Consider the following 15138-nt stretch of genomic DNA (forward strand, 5'->3'; position numbering starts at 1 on the left):
GAGAGAGAGAGAGAGAGAGAGAGAGAGAGAGAGAGAGAGAGAAAGAGAGAGTGAGAGAGAGAGAGAGTGAGAGAGAATCTTATAATCACTATGGAAATCATTATGGTGATTCCTCAAAAAACTAAAACTAGAAATTCCATTTAACCCAGCCATTTCCCTTCTAGGTAGCTTTTCTAAATAGTTAAAGACATCATATTACAATGATACATGCATATCCATATTTATATCAGTATAATTCATAATGGCTAAATCTTGTTAGCAGCCTATATATCTATCAAGAATAAATAAAGAAAATATATTTACACACAATGGAGCACTACTCTGCTGTAAAGAAAGATAGACTTGAATCATCTGCAGGAAAATGGATACAGCTTGAGACCATAATGTTAAGTGAAATAAATAGGACAGACAAGTTTAAACATTGCATAGTTCCTCTTATATGAGAAACCCAAATTATAAATAAAGAAAAAAAATACAGGTAATAGGAAAAATACAGGAAGTAGGGAGATAGGTCTTTCTCAAATATGAATCAAGAGATGGAGGAAGAAAAGGGAGGAGAAGAAAGAGGATGAAGAGTGAACTAAGATGTGATATGTACATGTACCATCTCCACCCAAAGAATGCCAGCATTCTGAGCCACAAACATGTGCTAGTAAAAACAATGAGTCTTCATTCCTTTTAGTCTCTTAAAGAATGAAGGCTAAAACAAATGACTATCTTAATACATTACCTGGCCAGTACATTCAAATAATGAATGTAGTCACTGTAAACTATTTCCATGTGTCATTACATTTAAAAAATTGTCAGAATAATACATTTTTCCCCCTCCCTTTTCCTATTAACATTGTGACTACTTGCACTTGAAGTTGAGGGTGGGAGTGACATTTCCTTAAGAATATCTTTTTATTTCATTGTTTAACATTTTTTTTTTTATTAGTACATTTGTATAGCACAAAATGTTTACATTCCTGTGGGCAGTTGGTACACGGACATAACAGATCTTAATTTTTTTCATTCCTTTTCCTTTTCCTCCCTCTCCCCTCACTGAGGATTTCCCACCAGTCAGGGGAGATTCACAACAGTTCAGTTTATCTGGAGACCGGTGTGTAGGTACAGTGTTCACAATAGAGACCAGAGATAGGACTAAAATAAAGAAATGTGGTGCAGATAAAAGAAAGGTGGAAGCCAGAGAAAGGACATGAGAGATGTACTCATGGAACAGGGAAAAGAAGAGACAAAGGACAAATAAGTAGACTCAGGATGAGGGATTGAAAAATGAAATATAGAATAAGGAATATGTAGGGCAATGAAGAAATAAATGAGTTGCACCCACAGTGTTAAAAATCATATGGTTCTGGAATTCAGAAGTATAATTAGGACCAGGTGCAGTGGTGCATGTCTTCAATCCCAGCACTTGGAAGGCTGAGGCAGGAGGATCACTGTGAGTTCGAGGCCAGCTTGGGCTACAAGGTGAGTTCAAGCCCAGCCTGAACTGCATAATGGAAACCGATCTCAAAAAATAAAAGGGTGATAAAGGCCAAAATCTAGGTGTTGGTGGTATTATCTTTCTTTCTTTCTAGAGACCCTATCAGGAAAGTCATTTTCTTTTTCTGGCTTTTTGAGACAGGATCTCACTATGTAACCCAGGCTGGTCCTGAACTCACTACGTAACCCAGGCTGGCCTTGAATTTGCAGCAATCTTCATGCCTCAGCCTCCCAAGTGCTGGGATTACAGGTGTGCACCACCACACCCAGGAGAAAAGCCATTTCCTTCAATTTATTGGCTTCTACAGGCTTTCTGGGTTTCTTGGCTGATGGCCATTCCTTCACATCTTCAAAGCACTGCTCTGATCATTCTCTGAGGTTCAGCTGCATTTCTTGACAATTCATCTGCAGCCTCCAGCTTCCCCCTTAATTAGGAAAGCACCTCTAGGGATTCATGTGGTTACACTGGGGTCCCTATCTTAAAGTCCATAAAAGTCACATCTGCCTAGTCCCATTTTCACAAGGGCTGGAACCAAGATGCACACATCCTGGGACCGCTATCATGCCCATCAGAGCAATTATACAGCCTTACATGAATCCCCACCCCTTTTCTGTTCCCCATGGAATCAGGCAGTACACTACAGGTAAGTGCATTTGCAGTCTAGGTAGGTCATGTCAAACATGTCTAGGTAGATCATGTTAATCATGTTTTAGTCTATATATCATTTGAAATGTAGAAATAGATGTCATTCTCCAAAAATTAAGGTATATATTTTGCTAAATATAATTGAGTATACACTTTTTATTATCACCTAATATAAGATGGCAAGAAAATAAGCAGATAACTCATGAAATCGTTTATGAAATCTCCCACTGTGCTAGCATGGTCCCCAGGATTAGGTAGCAGCCCCTGAAGTGGGCTGTTCATTGGACTCTGCTTGACGATGTCCAGGGCTCATGGTCAGCATATCCCTTCTTTCCTTGACTCTTCTCTGCTAAGGTGCTTGGGGATTTAGAGTGACTTTTGGTGTTCCTGGATGGCAGCTTCTGTTGACCTCCACAAGATGCTTAAGCATCTTCTCAGAGGAAGACATCTCATTTTTTCCCTTTAGCTGAGGGGCGTTTGGCGGCATTCATTCCCTCGTTCATAGGTGTGCATGTGCTTGCATCATTTTAACCGGAAACTGGCCCTCTATGGAGAACACCAGCTGGAACTCTCCCTGGAATTTGATTCTACTATCTGGTTCTGATTCGGATTCATCCTGTTTTCATCTTAACCACTGTTGGATTAGCTCCCTGGACAAGCTGAAAATAGAAGCAAAAATTCACATGAGAAAGAAAAGAAGGCCTGGAGGGAGGAGGTTAGTTGTGATTTGTCAGTTGCTATTCAAAATAAGCCTGACCTTTCCTTAGAGAGAACACAGGAAGGAAATACAGTGGCTGGAATTATCCACAGATTGAGCTATTCAGTCTGTTGTTTCCTTCATATGCAAAGTAGCATTTGTTTGCTGAGCACAGAGTTCCAAGTATTTTTCTAATTATTAGGGCTATTAGTACTGGGTATCTTCATGGGTACCATTGGGTGAGTTTTTATATGTGCAAGAAAGCACATTACATATGTCTGTATCAATGCATCCATAATCACGTAAAATCATTTCACATTTGTTAAACACTTGACTTTCCAAGTTCTTTCGTGTTAGGTATTTCATCTGGTCTCACAGCAACTCAGAAAGTGGTCAGTGCAGATATGAAATCGGAGTCATAGAGGGATTAGTTCTCTTATCATTTCACTTGGGCCCAGGGCTAGTGAAGGTTTAGGTTAGAAAGGATTTCTCAACGTTGAAGCCAAGGTTCTTCCTATTTGATTATGTAAAATAATAATTTCAGTAATTCAAGAGTCTGAACAAGGTTTTAATGAGTTCAGAACTGTCAGAACTATAATACTAATTTTCACTTACAATATATATTTAGCAGTAATTGACTATAATTTGGTGGTGAGGGAATAAGAAAGAAAAAAGAAGATAGCATTTCATGCAATATTATATAAAAATATAAAAAGATCTTGAAAAATGCAATATTATATAAAGAACTAAGAGAGACTCAGAAAATAAAACAGTTTTGTTGCTGTACTGTTTTAGAAATAGCACATGGTTTCTACTGCATGATGAATTTAAAAATCAAACAAGAAAATGCAGACATAACTTCTGAGTTTAGATTGTCCAAAATGCACAGAGCTGAGTGCTTTCTGATCAGTGTAATTAATTCCATTAAAAATAGGATGATAGGCCTTTAAGTCTAAATTTATACTATAGAATTTAGAATTTGGAGCAGGGGAGATAGCTCAGCAGTGCAGGGTCTGCCTGGCAAGGGTAAGGTCCTGAGTTCGATTCCCAAAGACTAGAATTCTACCTTTTACCTCATATATCTTCTTTCCTTAGGGTGGTTAATCTTGGTCATTTATACAAAAATTATTTTACTAAAAGAGTCAACATATTGTTTAGGGATGATACAGGTGTGGAATGACTTTCTGGATTGTAGATAAGATTTAGTCAGGTTGAAGCTGTTTTTCTTTTTAAGTCAATCTAACAGCAGACACAAAACCTCCTTTTTTCTGGTTTTACTTGTCAATTTTCACTATATGCCAATTTTTAATTTTCTAAAAATATACTCTAAAACAGGTGATCTGTTCTTTTAAATCTAATAATCTCTTCCTACTTTTTGGAATATTTCTGTTACCTACTAAATATTGACTCCACATACAAAGAACTCCACATACAAAATTATTTTTCCAAATTCTCTTGTGTATTTTTCTGGTATTTGCAGCATTTATGAATATTGCATTTAGTTAGATAGATTAAAAGTGCTTTGGTTTTGGAATATTACTTTAGTCTGACAATAAGGTCTAGCTCACATTAAGGGTAGTCTCATAAGGACTGTCCAGTGACATGGTTTTACCTCAAGCAAAGAGCATAAAATGAGTCTGTAGGACTTTATTCAGCAAAATTGAATGTGTTTCATTAGGAAGTTTTGCTCAAAGAGAAAGTCTGCATTCTGAGAAAATTACATAACAACCATCTTCCCCTAACCTGAAAGCAAAATACAAATTTCTAAAAGTTCCCAGCATTTCATGCCCCTGTGTTCCCCATGACCACCTAGAGACATGGCTGAATCGAGAGGGAGTACTGTGGACCCTCAACAGGCTCAACATCAAGAGTCTGTGCGGTAACTTCGAGGTCCTTCTTGAATTAGCTGTGTTTTTTCATTTGCATTGGTAGGCTGGAGAACAACTGGAAAGTCCACACCTAAAAATAAACAAAGAGAAACAATAAACCCTCTTTTTATCAACTTACATTTCTTTTACTGGGGCAAGTGGTGGCTATTTTTTGTTGAAATGATAATTAGCAAATCAATTCAATTCCTTAAGCTCTAAACCCTGCTTTCATCAGTGCCCTCATTGGGAGTTTACTGAACCTGGTGAAGCTGAACTTTAGTTTTGACCATCTTGTGGTGCTGGTCACTTTCCTCATAGCTGAGACACAATGTCTGACTCCTGCAATGTAAAGGAGGAATGGTTTATTTTGGCTCACAGTTTTATCCCATAATCAGATGGCTCCAAGGCAGGAAGGCACGGTGGAACAGGCTAGGAGGAAAGCTGCTCACATCATGGCAGCTAGGAAGGAAGGGGCAGTGAGACAGGGAGAGAGAGAATGGGGGGTAGAGAGAGAGGCCTCTTCTGTCCAGACCTCATCTCCTAACAGGAAGTCAGGTATAATCAATGCCCCCATAATCTAGTCACCTCTCAAACCCCTGCAGTTGAGTGCTAAGGCTCTTCTTTGGGGGAAACATCTAGACATAAAACATGTGCACACAGGGATAGAAATAGGGCCATATTACAGTTGTGCAGATTGCACACTGTAGAATCCAGGAGTCCCTTGTCAGTAACACTGTAATATATATCAATTTGAAAGCTGTCTTTCAGACTTTCATAATGTGTAATTACAAGCATGATCCTCACTGGGACAGGAATCAAAACCCAGGGCTTATTTAGGTGGAGAGTCTCACAGGAAGCTCTTCACATAAAGCTATTGACCTCAAATAGGTATGCTCTCTCTAAGCCACTATGCTCTTAAATTTTCAAAGAGATTTATTAATCTTGAATTTTGGTGCTGAGATGAAGGAACTGTCCCAGAATGTTTGATGGCAAGCCAATGAGTACATTAATTGGCAAAGCTTTCAATATCCATCTGTTCTAAGAAATCCTAAGATGATAATTTAGCTTAATATAGTACATGGAAGAGTACTAGTATGTCTAGTATGACTTTCAGAAAGAAATAAAACAAGGAAGAGAAGCAATATTTGAGGAACTGATGACTGAGAATTTTGTAGAGTTGAAAAGACATCAATTCACAGGTCCAAGAACCAGCCAGGATAAATGAAAGACAAACTCATATTTAAAGCACCTTAGTGACAATGAAGACTAACAAAAACAATGGTTGCAAGAGCAACATACTCAATAGCAAGTATGAAAGCCAGAAAAACTATGCAATTTTATTTTTAATATGCTGAAAGAAGATAGCTATCAACCTAAAGTTGTTTACAAACTCATATTACAGTTTTTCTCAAAGCACTATACAATAAAAACAGAAAATGTGCTACCAGAAGATTCATTTGAAAAGATGTAATTTGAGCAATAAAAAAACAAAGAACCATAAATTAGCAGAACTATAAATATGTCAGTAAAAACAAATTATTGACTATATAAAGCAATATCAATAATTTATGAAGCTTAAATTGAGATAAAACTAGAATACAAAAATAGTATATGTCAGAAAGAAGACGGTCAGAATTAAAGTGCTATAAAGTCTTGTTTGGGAGGGAATAGAAAGAATTCATTTTAAACTTTGATAACTGAGGTCTGCTTTTATATTTCTAAAGTAATCCTAATAGGATAAAACAGGTAATAAAGTTTCTAAACCAGAGAAGGGAAAAAATGAGTAAGAAAAATATACTCCATCAATTCAAAAGAAAGAAAAGAAAAATAGAAAAATAGTCAATTTGAAGTGATAGTTATAATAATAAAGTATTAACTAAAAGCATGTGCCCAGCACTGTTTCCAACACTTTTATGTCTGGTAATTCATTGTACTGGTGAGCCCTCCCATTGCCAGTGTAGGGGACAGCGACTCTTAGCCTATCATTTTAAGATACAATAATTCTAGTCTTAGTGCAAGCCTCAGAATGTGCCTTGAGAAACATCCTGGAGGGGTTGTAAAAAGTTAACTTTGCAGTCCTGCCTTTGCCCTGGAATGCTTCTCCAAAGACAAAGAACAACTGGGCCCAGATAACCACCTATGACCCTGCCTGAGTTGTTTCATCCCTTCCCTGGCCCTAGATAAACATTGTAACCATAAAGGAAATGTATGGTTATCTAAAAGGGGACACATAGAACAGAGTACAGAAAGTATATATCATTGTGGCTGGGCTCATGACCAGAGCCTGACCTGGTCACATGGCACAAGGAAAACAATGTGTGACCAGGGCTACAACATTCCAATCTGTTACCATGGAAACCAAAAATGCATATAAGGTGGAAGCAAAGGCAGGCAGGGGTCCTGTTCCTGACCTGCTAGTCAGGGATGTGCGGTGACTGGTCTAAAATTAATAAACTCTGTTTGCCCTAAACAGAGTTCTTTGGTCTTCTGTGGAATTCAGCCTGTTTGCCATTACACCAGGAACAAGTATGTATCACTTGCAATTTAAAGGAGAGATTTATGTTGGCTCACGGTTTCAGAGGGTTGGCCCATAGTTGGCTAGCTCCAAGGCAGAACATTGTGGTAGAAGAGTTTGGTGGACCAAAGCTAATCACTTTATGTGGCTGGGAATCAGAGCCCAGGGAAGGATCACCAGGAAAGATACAACATCCAAGGCATGACCGCAGTGACCCACCTTCAGCTGGACTCCACTTCTTAATAGCACAGTCAGCTAGGAACATCAGTAGATTCACTCACTGATGAGAATAGCATCCCCATGGTCCAGTCACCTCTCCAGGAGTCTCTCAATACAGTCAATTTGACAATTAAGCTTAACTGTCACACTCATGTAATAGCTATAATTGTACTATGTGATATGGTTACTATTAAACCCATTTTATAGAGGAAACGGGGGGCACAGACTGTTTGTCTAACTGGCCTTAGGTTACACTGGTAGTAAGTAACAGAGCTGGTATTCATGTCTGGGCAATATTTCTCAGAGGCTGTTCTCTTAAAGACTATTTTATGCTGTTTCTCACAAAAAGGAAGTTAGAAAAATCAAAATATATCATGTTATAATAAATATAAATGCACTTAATGCTTCATTTAAAATTTTATTGGCTATATGCTATTTACCAAAGATGTATAAAAACACAAAGAAACATATAAGTAAAAGGATGGACCACATAAACATGCAGAAAAAGAAAGTTAATAAATCACATTTTAACAAAACAGAATATAAAGCCAAAACATTGCTACAGCTAGAGAGTAACTACATAATAATAGTGTTTGATTAATTGCATAGCTATAAAAATTCTAAACATAGACACACTAATAACATAACCTCAAAATATATGAAGTAAAAATTGATGGAACTTTATAAAATAGAAAAATCCATCACCACAGTGGAAAATTTGATTCTTTCAATAAGTGACTGATGAAGCAAGCAAAAAGATATGAAGAATTTGAAAAGTATCATGACTGAATTGTATCTATACCCAGAATTTATATGTTCTAACTGCCATTATCTCAGAAACTGAGCACATTGGAATAACTAAAGTCTTTGAAGTTTTTAGGGGTGGGTCTTAGTTCAGTGGAACTGGCATTCCTATAAGCAGAGGATATTTGCATTTAAAGAAAACACCATACGAAGAAAGAAGATGACCACAAGACAGAGAGAGAGGTCTTAGAAGAAATGAACCCTGTTACTTTCCTTGAATTCTGACCTTTAGCATTCAGAAATGAAGGAATAAATTTCTGTTGTTTAAACCACTCAATCCCTGGTACTCGGTTATGGCAGCTCTAGAAAAATGAATATGTACAATAAACTAGCGTTAGTAGGTATACTATGGAGCAATGAACTTAGCAAATGCAGAAAGTATTTAACAATGTAGAACATTTATTCATATTATTAATTTATAGGCTGTAAAACAATTCTCAAGATTTGTTTGTGAAAAATGTTTCACATGTCAAAAGTATTGACATGGTAATGTCAATATTCTCTATCACAGTAGCATTAAGCTAAATAAAAACAAGAAAAAAGAATTAGAAAGCACCCACAGTCTTTAAAAAGTGACACATAGAAGCTTTACCTCTAGATCAAAGAAGAAAGCCATAATGGAAATCAGAGAATATTTAGAAGTCAGATGATAGAACAATACAAGAATTCTGTGTGTGTGTGTGTGTGTGTGTGTGTCTGCATGTGAAACTAAAGTGGTACTTCTAAAAATTTATAGTTTTGTTTTTGTTTTTGGTTTTTGTCTTCTGTCTTTTTGAGACAGGGTCTTACGACGTGGTTCAGGCTGGCCTTGAGCTGACTTCGTAGCCCAGGCTGGTCTCAAACTCGCAATGATTCTCCTGTTTCAGCCTCCCAATAGCTGGGATTGCAGGCATGTGCCACCATGCCAGGCAAAATTTATAGTCTTAAACACTTACTATAAGAAAAGAAGTTGAAAACTAAGAAATATAAAAAGTAAGAAGTTTGGATTAAGAAACATCGTAAAGAGAAACAATAAAAATAATTGTGTAGAAACATAAAACCAAAACTTTTGAGATCAATAAAATTGTCAAACATATGGTGAGAATGGTCTTTTTAAAAAGTAAGACAATGATGTGGATATTTTAGATGTGTGGAAGTCAGTAAGAGGAAAACTTGAGGCACCCTTTTAAAAATGGATAGGTATATAAGTAGTTAATTAAATGTTACACTCACGATAAATAAAGTTCAGTTTAAACAGAAATATAAGAGAATTTTTCTCTAGATTAGAAACCTAGACTTCTGATGCAACCTTGAAAGCATTCTCACCATTTTACTGCTAGTCTCTGCAAACACAGAAAGGCAAAAAAGTAAACAAAGTGATAAAAGATGGAAAGAAGAATCAAGACTTTACTCACCAATGATATACACAGCTATACAGAAACCTTGAAGAATTTATAGGTAATTAGATATGGAGAGTTGGGTGAGTTTTTTGTGTTCAACATCAATTATTTTAAAGGATGCACTTCCATATGCCAAAACTTAATGTATCAATTAGATAGTATAAAATACTCACTGATAAATATAACCAAAGGTGTATATGTCTTTAGTGAAAGCCAGCAAAGAATTAAAAAATTTGCCAGCTGTATATACCATGTCATTAAAAGACTCAAGTTTTTGTTGTTGTTTTGAGACAGGGTCTTGCTAGGTAGTTCAGGCTGGGCTTGCATTCACTGTGCAGCCCAGGCGGGCCTTGAACTCCTGCTTCAGCTTCCCAGTGCATGAATCACAGGCTTGAGCCACCATGTCCACAGCAGACTCAAATCTTAAAAGCTGTTAATTCTATGTTATTAATCTGTACAGTCACTGCAGTTTTCACCAAGATCTCAAAAGGTTTCACTTAGAAAACTCTTACTCAAAAAAAGTGACACACATGACTCTGAAATTTATATTGAAAAACAAAAAGCCAAGGGTGTTTAACACTCTTCTGAAGAACAAGGTAAGATTTTAGGAATTGTAATGCATGGGCCAGTACTGCACACGGGTAGACAGAAGTACCAATAGAGCAGAACAGAAGGCTCAGACACTGTTTTCTATTATCTATCACAACTCAATGTACATGAAAATCGAAATAAAAAATCAGACGAAAGCACAGTTTGTATTCTAGCTGAAACAAAAACTATGACATTGGAACCCTGTATCATACCACGTGCAAAAATCCATTCCAGGTGAAAAGCAAAACCACAACACCGAACGAGACCATAATGGAGAACACCTCTATGCCCCTGAGGTAGGGAACGTTTTCTAAATCAAAACACAAAAATCACTGTAAATATATAGGATTAAAAGTTTATCTACATTAAAAGTAAGAATTTTAGCTCATCAAAAGACCACGAAAAGTGAACTGGAAATTCATAAACTGATATTAACATATTTTAAGCAAATTCAATAAATAAAAAATTAATTCCCTGAATTAACAAAACAAACAGAAAAAACTCAAAAGTACTGAACAGAAAAGGTAAATGATATACTGAAATCCTGCAAAGATTTGATAAACATTTCATAAAGAGAAATCCAAATGATCAATAAACATATGAAAATATGTTTAGCTTTACTACCAGTCATATAGATAAAAAAATAGAACCACAGTACCTTAATTTTTCTGTGGTAGAAAGGTTGTAACATTTGTTTGTAAACAACTACAGATAAAAGAGTGAGTAACTTCAACCACAAGTAGTCTGGGTTTGAAATGGGATCATATCACTCCACCAGACCTGTTAGTAGCTAGCAGTGCATCATTCTAAAGGGAGCTGGCATGAAAGGCTGATCAGCTTCCCCATTACCACACTGTGATATGAATGGTTACTGAGGCCTATGGGCTTCTCCACTTCTTGCCAAAGTTCTCTGACTTTGCAGAGAACAGATATACAGTTCATCACTTCTATCTAGCTGCAAAGCATCTTCAAAACCACAAAAGGAATCCCAGTATCCTTCAGATGATTGTTTCCTGTTTTTTCCTTTCCTCCAGCCTCAGCAACTACCAATCTACTGTCTGCCTGTATGGATTTAATCATTTTAAATATTTCATATCAATGGTATCATATGATAATTGGCCTTTTGCATCTAGTTTCTTTTGTGTAGTATTCTGCTTCCAAGTTCATCCACTTTCATAGCATGTATCATCACTTTATTCCTGTTTATGGTTGAACAGTATTTCACCTCTCCTTTTTTTTTTGTTCATGCATTTAATATTTGTCTCCACCAGCCACACCCATAGTGTGTCTGCTGAGGCTGGGCTGAATCCGGAACATCTTCAGGAAGCCCGGTGAGTCTTGGCGGTGCCTCCTTGACCAGTGTGCAAAACAGGTGGAACCCCAGGAACCCTCAGGGGCCTGAGTGGCGATTTGCCACACCCATATGCCGGGGCTGGGATGAATGCCACATACTTTTAGGAAACCCAGTGAGCCACTCTGGTGCCTCCCCCACTAGTGTGTGAGGCACATGGATCCCTGGACAACTTCTGAGGCCTTGGTGGTCACTGCGAGAACAACCCACACCCACCCGGGAGCTCAGCTGAAACCTGGACAATTAGTGGCCTTCGGGAGTCCACCTTCACCCCTCCCCTTCCAGTGTGGGAAGAAGGCTCTCTCCTGGGCAATATCTGAAGCCTTCGTGAACACAACCTGCATCCCCTCTACTCTTGTGGAAGCTGGGCCTAGCTCCAGACAGTCTCAGGAACGCCAGCAAGCCTCCCCCACCCTTCCCACACATGCCTGGGAGCCAACTGAATGCAAGAAAGATCAGAAGCATCTGGGATCCCACCTCACTACTACTCACCAGTACAGGAGCTGCACTGAGCACTGTGGATCTTTAGACTCTTGCTCTGCCACTCACATACAATCAAGAGAGTGAGGCTGCGCTCCAGGGAGCCTCTGGATCTTCAAAAATAACAAAACAAAGGAGCAAAATGCAATCCCAGATCTCCACATCACCCAAAACAAGTCCAGGAGACATCAACACAGAAGAGCCTGGAAGTCATGCACCTGAAATTTCTGAAATGATAGCTACTGAAGTAAAGAAACAACTCCATCAGGCCATAGAAGAAATTAGACCAGAAATAATATCTCAGGTGAAAAAAGAAATGACAATAATAATGAAATAAATGTTCAGCATATACAAAGATGACACTGACAAGAAAATAGAAGAGCATAGACAACTCATGGAAACCTTCAGTGAACAATATAGAAAAGAACTAGAAGGTATGAAACAGATGCAAACAGATATCCAGGAAATTAAAATTCCACTGAAAGCTTGAAAAACCACCTGAACAAAGCTGAAGATAGAATTTCAGACCTTGAAGACAGCATTGTCACTAATAAATATGAAAGGAGGGGTTTCTTAAAAACAACAAGGAACCAGGAAATAACAATTCAACAACTGCAAGACGAAGCAAAGAATAATAATGTCAGATTAATAGCTATTAATGAAACAGCAGGTGTCAACACAAATGACATAAGAAGAATATTTGCAGAAATAATAATAGAAAATTTCCCAGGCATAGAAAAGAATCAGACATCCAGATAAGTGAAGCATATAGAGCTCCAGTTAATCATAACCAAAATAAATCTACACCCAAACATATAGCGATCAAGATCCTAGAAACTCAACAAAAGCTCAGAATATTAAAAGCTGTTAGAGAAAAGAAACAGATCACCTATAAAGGAAAGCCCATCAGAATCACGGCAGACTTCTCAACACAAACCATCAAGGCAAGAAGAGCTTGGAGTGAAGCACTTCAGGTACTGAAAGAAAACAACTTCCAACCCAGATTGATGTACCCTGCACAGCTATCTTTCAAATGTCATGGAGAAATAAAATATTTTCATGATAAAGAACTGAAGAAATTCATGAGCACAAAACCAATCTTTCAAAGACTACTAAAAGATATTCTAGAAAGAGATAAAACAGACCTCAACTTCAAGAATAACAACAGAAAGGAACCACCAAGCAGAGTAAGCAATTAAACAGAGAGAAAAAGGAGGATCCAACAGCAGGAAAATATCATGACGAAGATAAGCCAGTACCTGAGTTATAACCATCAATGTAAATGGTCTCAATGCACCAACCAAAAGAAGCAGACTAGCAGAGAGGATCAGGAAACAAAATCCAACTATATGCTATATACAAGAAACACATTTAACTCAAAAGGAAATTCATAGACTGAAAATTAAAGGATGGAAAATAATAATCCATGTGACAGGAACCCAGAAAAAAGCAGGTGTAGCTATTCTGTTCACAGACAACGTGAACTTCAAACCAAGAACAATCAAAAGAGATAAAGAAGATCACAAATACTCGTGAGGGGGAAGCTTCAAGAGGAAGAGATAATAATCATAAACATCTATGCACCAAATATAAGGAGCACCCACCTATATAAGACAAATTCTAACAGACATGAAAAATGAAATAAGTAGCAACACAATAATAACAGGGAACTTTAACACACCATTGTCACAAAGAGATATATCAATTAGACAAAAAAATTGGGAAAGAAATAACAGAACTGAACCAAACGTGTGAACATATGGATTTAGTAGACCTTTACAGAGTGTTCCCTCTAACAGCATCAGAATACAGTTGCACATGGGACATTCTTTAAAATAGACCATATACTAGTACATAGAACATGTTTAAGTAAATGCAAAGGAATTGAAATTATCCCATGTATACTAACAGACCATAGTGCAATGAAATTGGAAATTAATGACAAAAGAAAACACAGAAACTCCATAAACAGTTGGAAATTAAATAACATCTTCCTGAACAACAAATGGGTCATAGATAAAGTCAAAGTAGAGATTAAACACTATTTACAATCAAATGAAAATGGAAATACAAGCTACAGAAACCTGTGGGATGCAATGAAAGCAGTCCTCAGAGGGAAATTTGTGAACTCCCATCTCAGGAAAACAGAACAAGCACAAATAACCAATCTTATGCTGCACTTCAAGTTCCTAGAAAAAGAAGAGCAAGTCAAACCCAGAGCCCAAAGAAGACAGGAAATTATGAAGCTCAGAGCAGAAATTAACACAATGGAGACTAAAAAAACAATACAAAGAATTAATGAATCAAAAAGTTGGTTCTTTGAAAGAATAAATAAAATAGATAAACCCCTAGCCAACCTTATCAAAAAAAGGAAGGAAAAAACTGAAATACATGCAATAAGGAATGAAAGGGGTGAAATCACTACAGATCCTGAAGAAATTCAGATCATCAATACCTACTTTGAAAATCTTTACTCTCATAGGATGGAAAACACAGAGGAAGCGGACAGATTTCTAGCTACCTATGAATTACCAAAGCTGAATGAAGGAGATATAAAAATCCTGAATAACTAAATTATTAGCCAGTGAAATTGAGAATGTAATTAAAAACTTGCCAACGAAGAAAAGCCCAGGTCCTGATGGATTCACAGCTGAATTCTACAAGCAATTAAGGGGTTAACACTAATTCTTCTCAAACTTTTTAATGAATTTGAAAGGGAAGGAATTCTCCCCAGCTCATTCCTGGAGGCAAGTATTATCCTGATACTAAAACGAGAGAAAGATCCAACCAAAAAAGAGAACTACAGGCCAATCTCCCTCATGAATGTAGATTCAAAAGTTCTCAATAAAATACTAGCAAACAGAATACAACAAATTATCAAGAAGATTATACACCACAACCAAGTGGGATTCATACCAGGAATGCAGGGATGGTTCAATATATGCAAATCAACTAATGTTATACACCATGTCAATAGAGCCAAGGAAAAAAATCACATGATCATCTCTGTTGATGCAGAAAAAGCCTTCAATAAAGTCCAACACTCATTCATGTTGAAAACCCTACAGAAAATAGGAATAGATGGCCTTTACCTCAAGCTGAT

The 15138-nt window shown here is 37.2% G+C and overlaps 1 protein-coding gene across 4 annotated transcripts in view; it reads right to left on the reverse strand.

Moving 5' to 3' along the window:
• Positions 1-2315: 2315 nt before the first annotated feature.
• Dnajc5b (DnaJ (Hsp40) homolog, subfamily C, member 5 beta) overlaps positions 2316-15138 on the reverse strand; it is a 92564-nt gene continuing 79741 nt past the window's right edge. For 3 of the 4 annotated variants that reach the window (XM_013518139.1, XM_013518140.1, XM_013518142.1), the window contains one exon: positions 4461-4787. In XM_013518139.1, coding sequence (XP_013373593.1) covers positions 4693-4787 — 95 coding nt within the window. In that variant the 3' untranslated portion in view covers positions 4461-4692. Of the gene's footprint in view, positions 2791-4460; positions 4788-15138 lie in introns of those variants that run through there. The other variant, XR_001235494.1, reaches the window with a different exon arrangement.

Source organism: Chinchilla lanigera, unplaced genomic scaffold (genome assembly GCF_000276665.1).
Source record: "Chinchilla lanigera isolate Chin_1 unplaced genomic scaffold, ChiLan1.0 scaffold00043, whole genome shotgun sequence".
In the NCBI taxonomy this organism is placed as follows: Eukaryota; Metazoa; Chordata; class Mammalia; order Rodentia; family Chinchillidae; genus Chinchilla; species Chinchilla lanigera.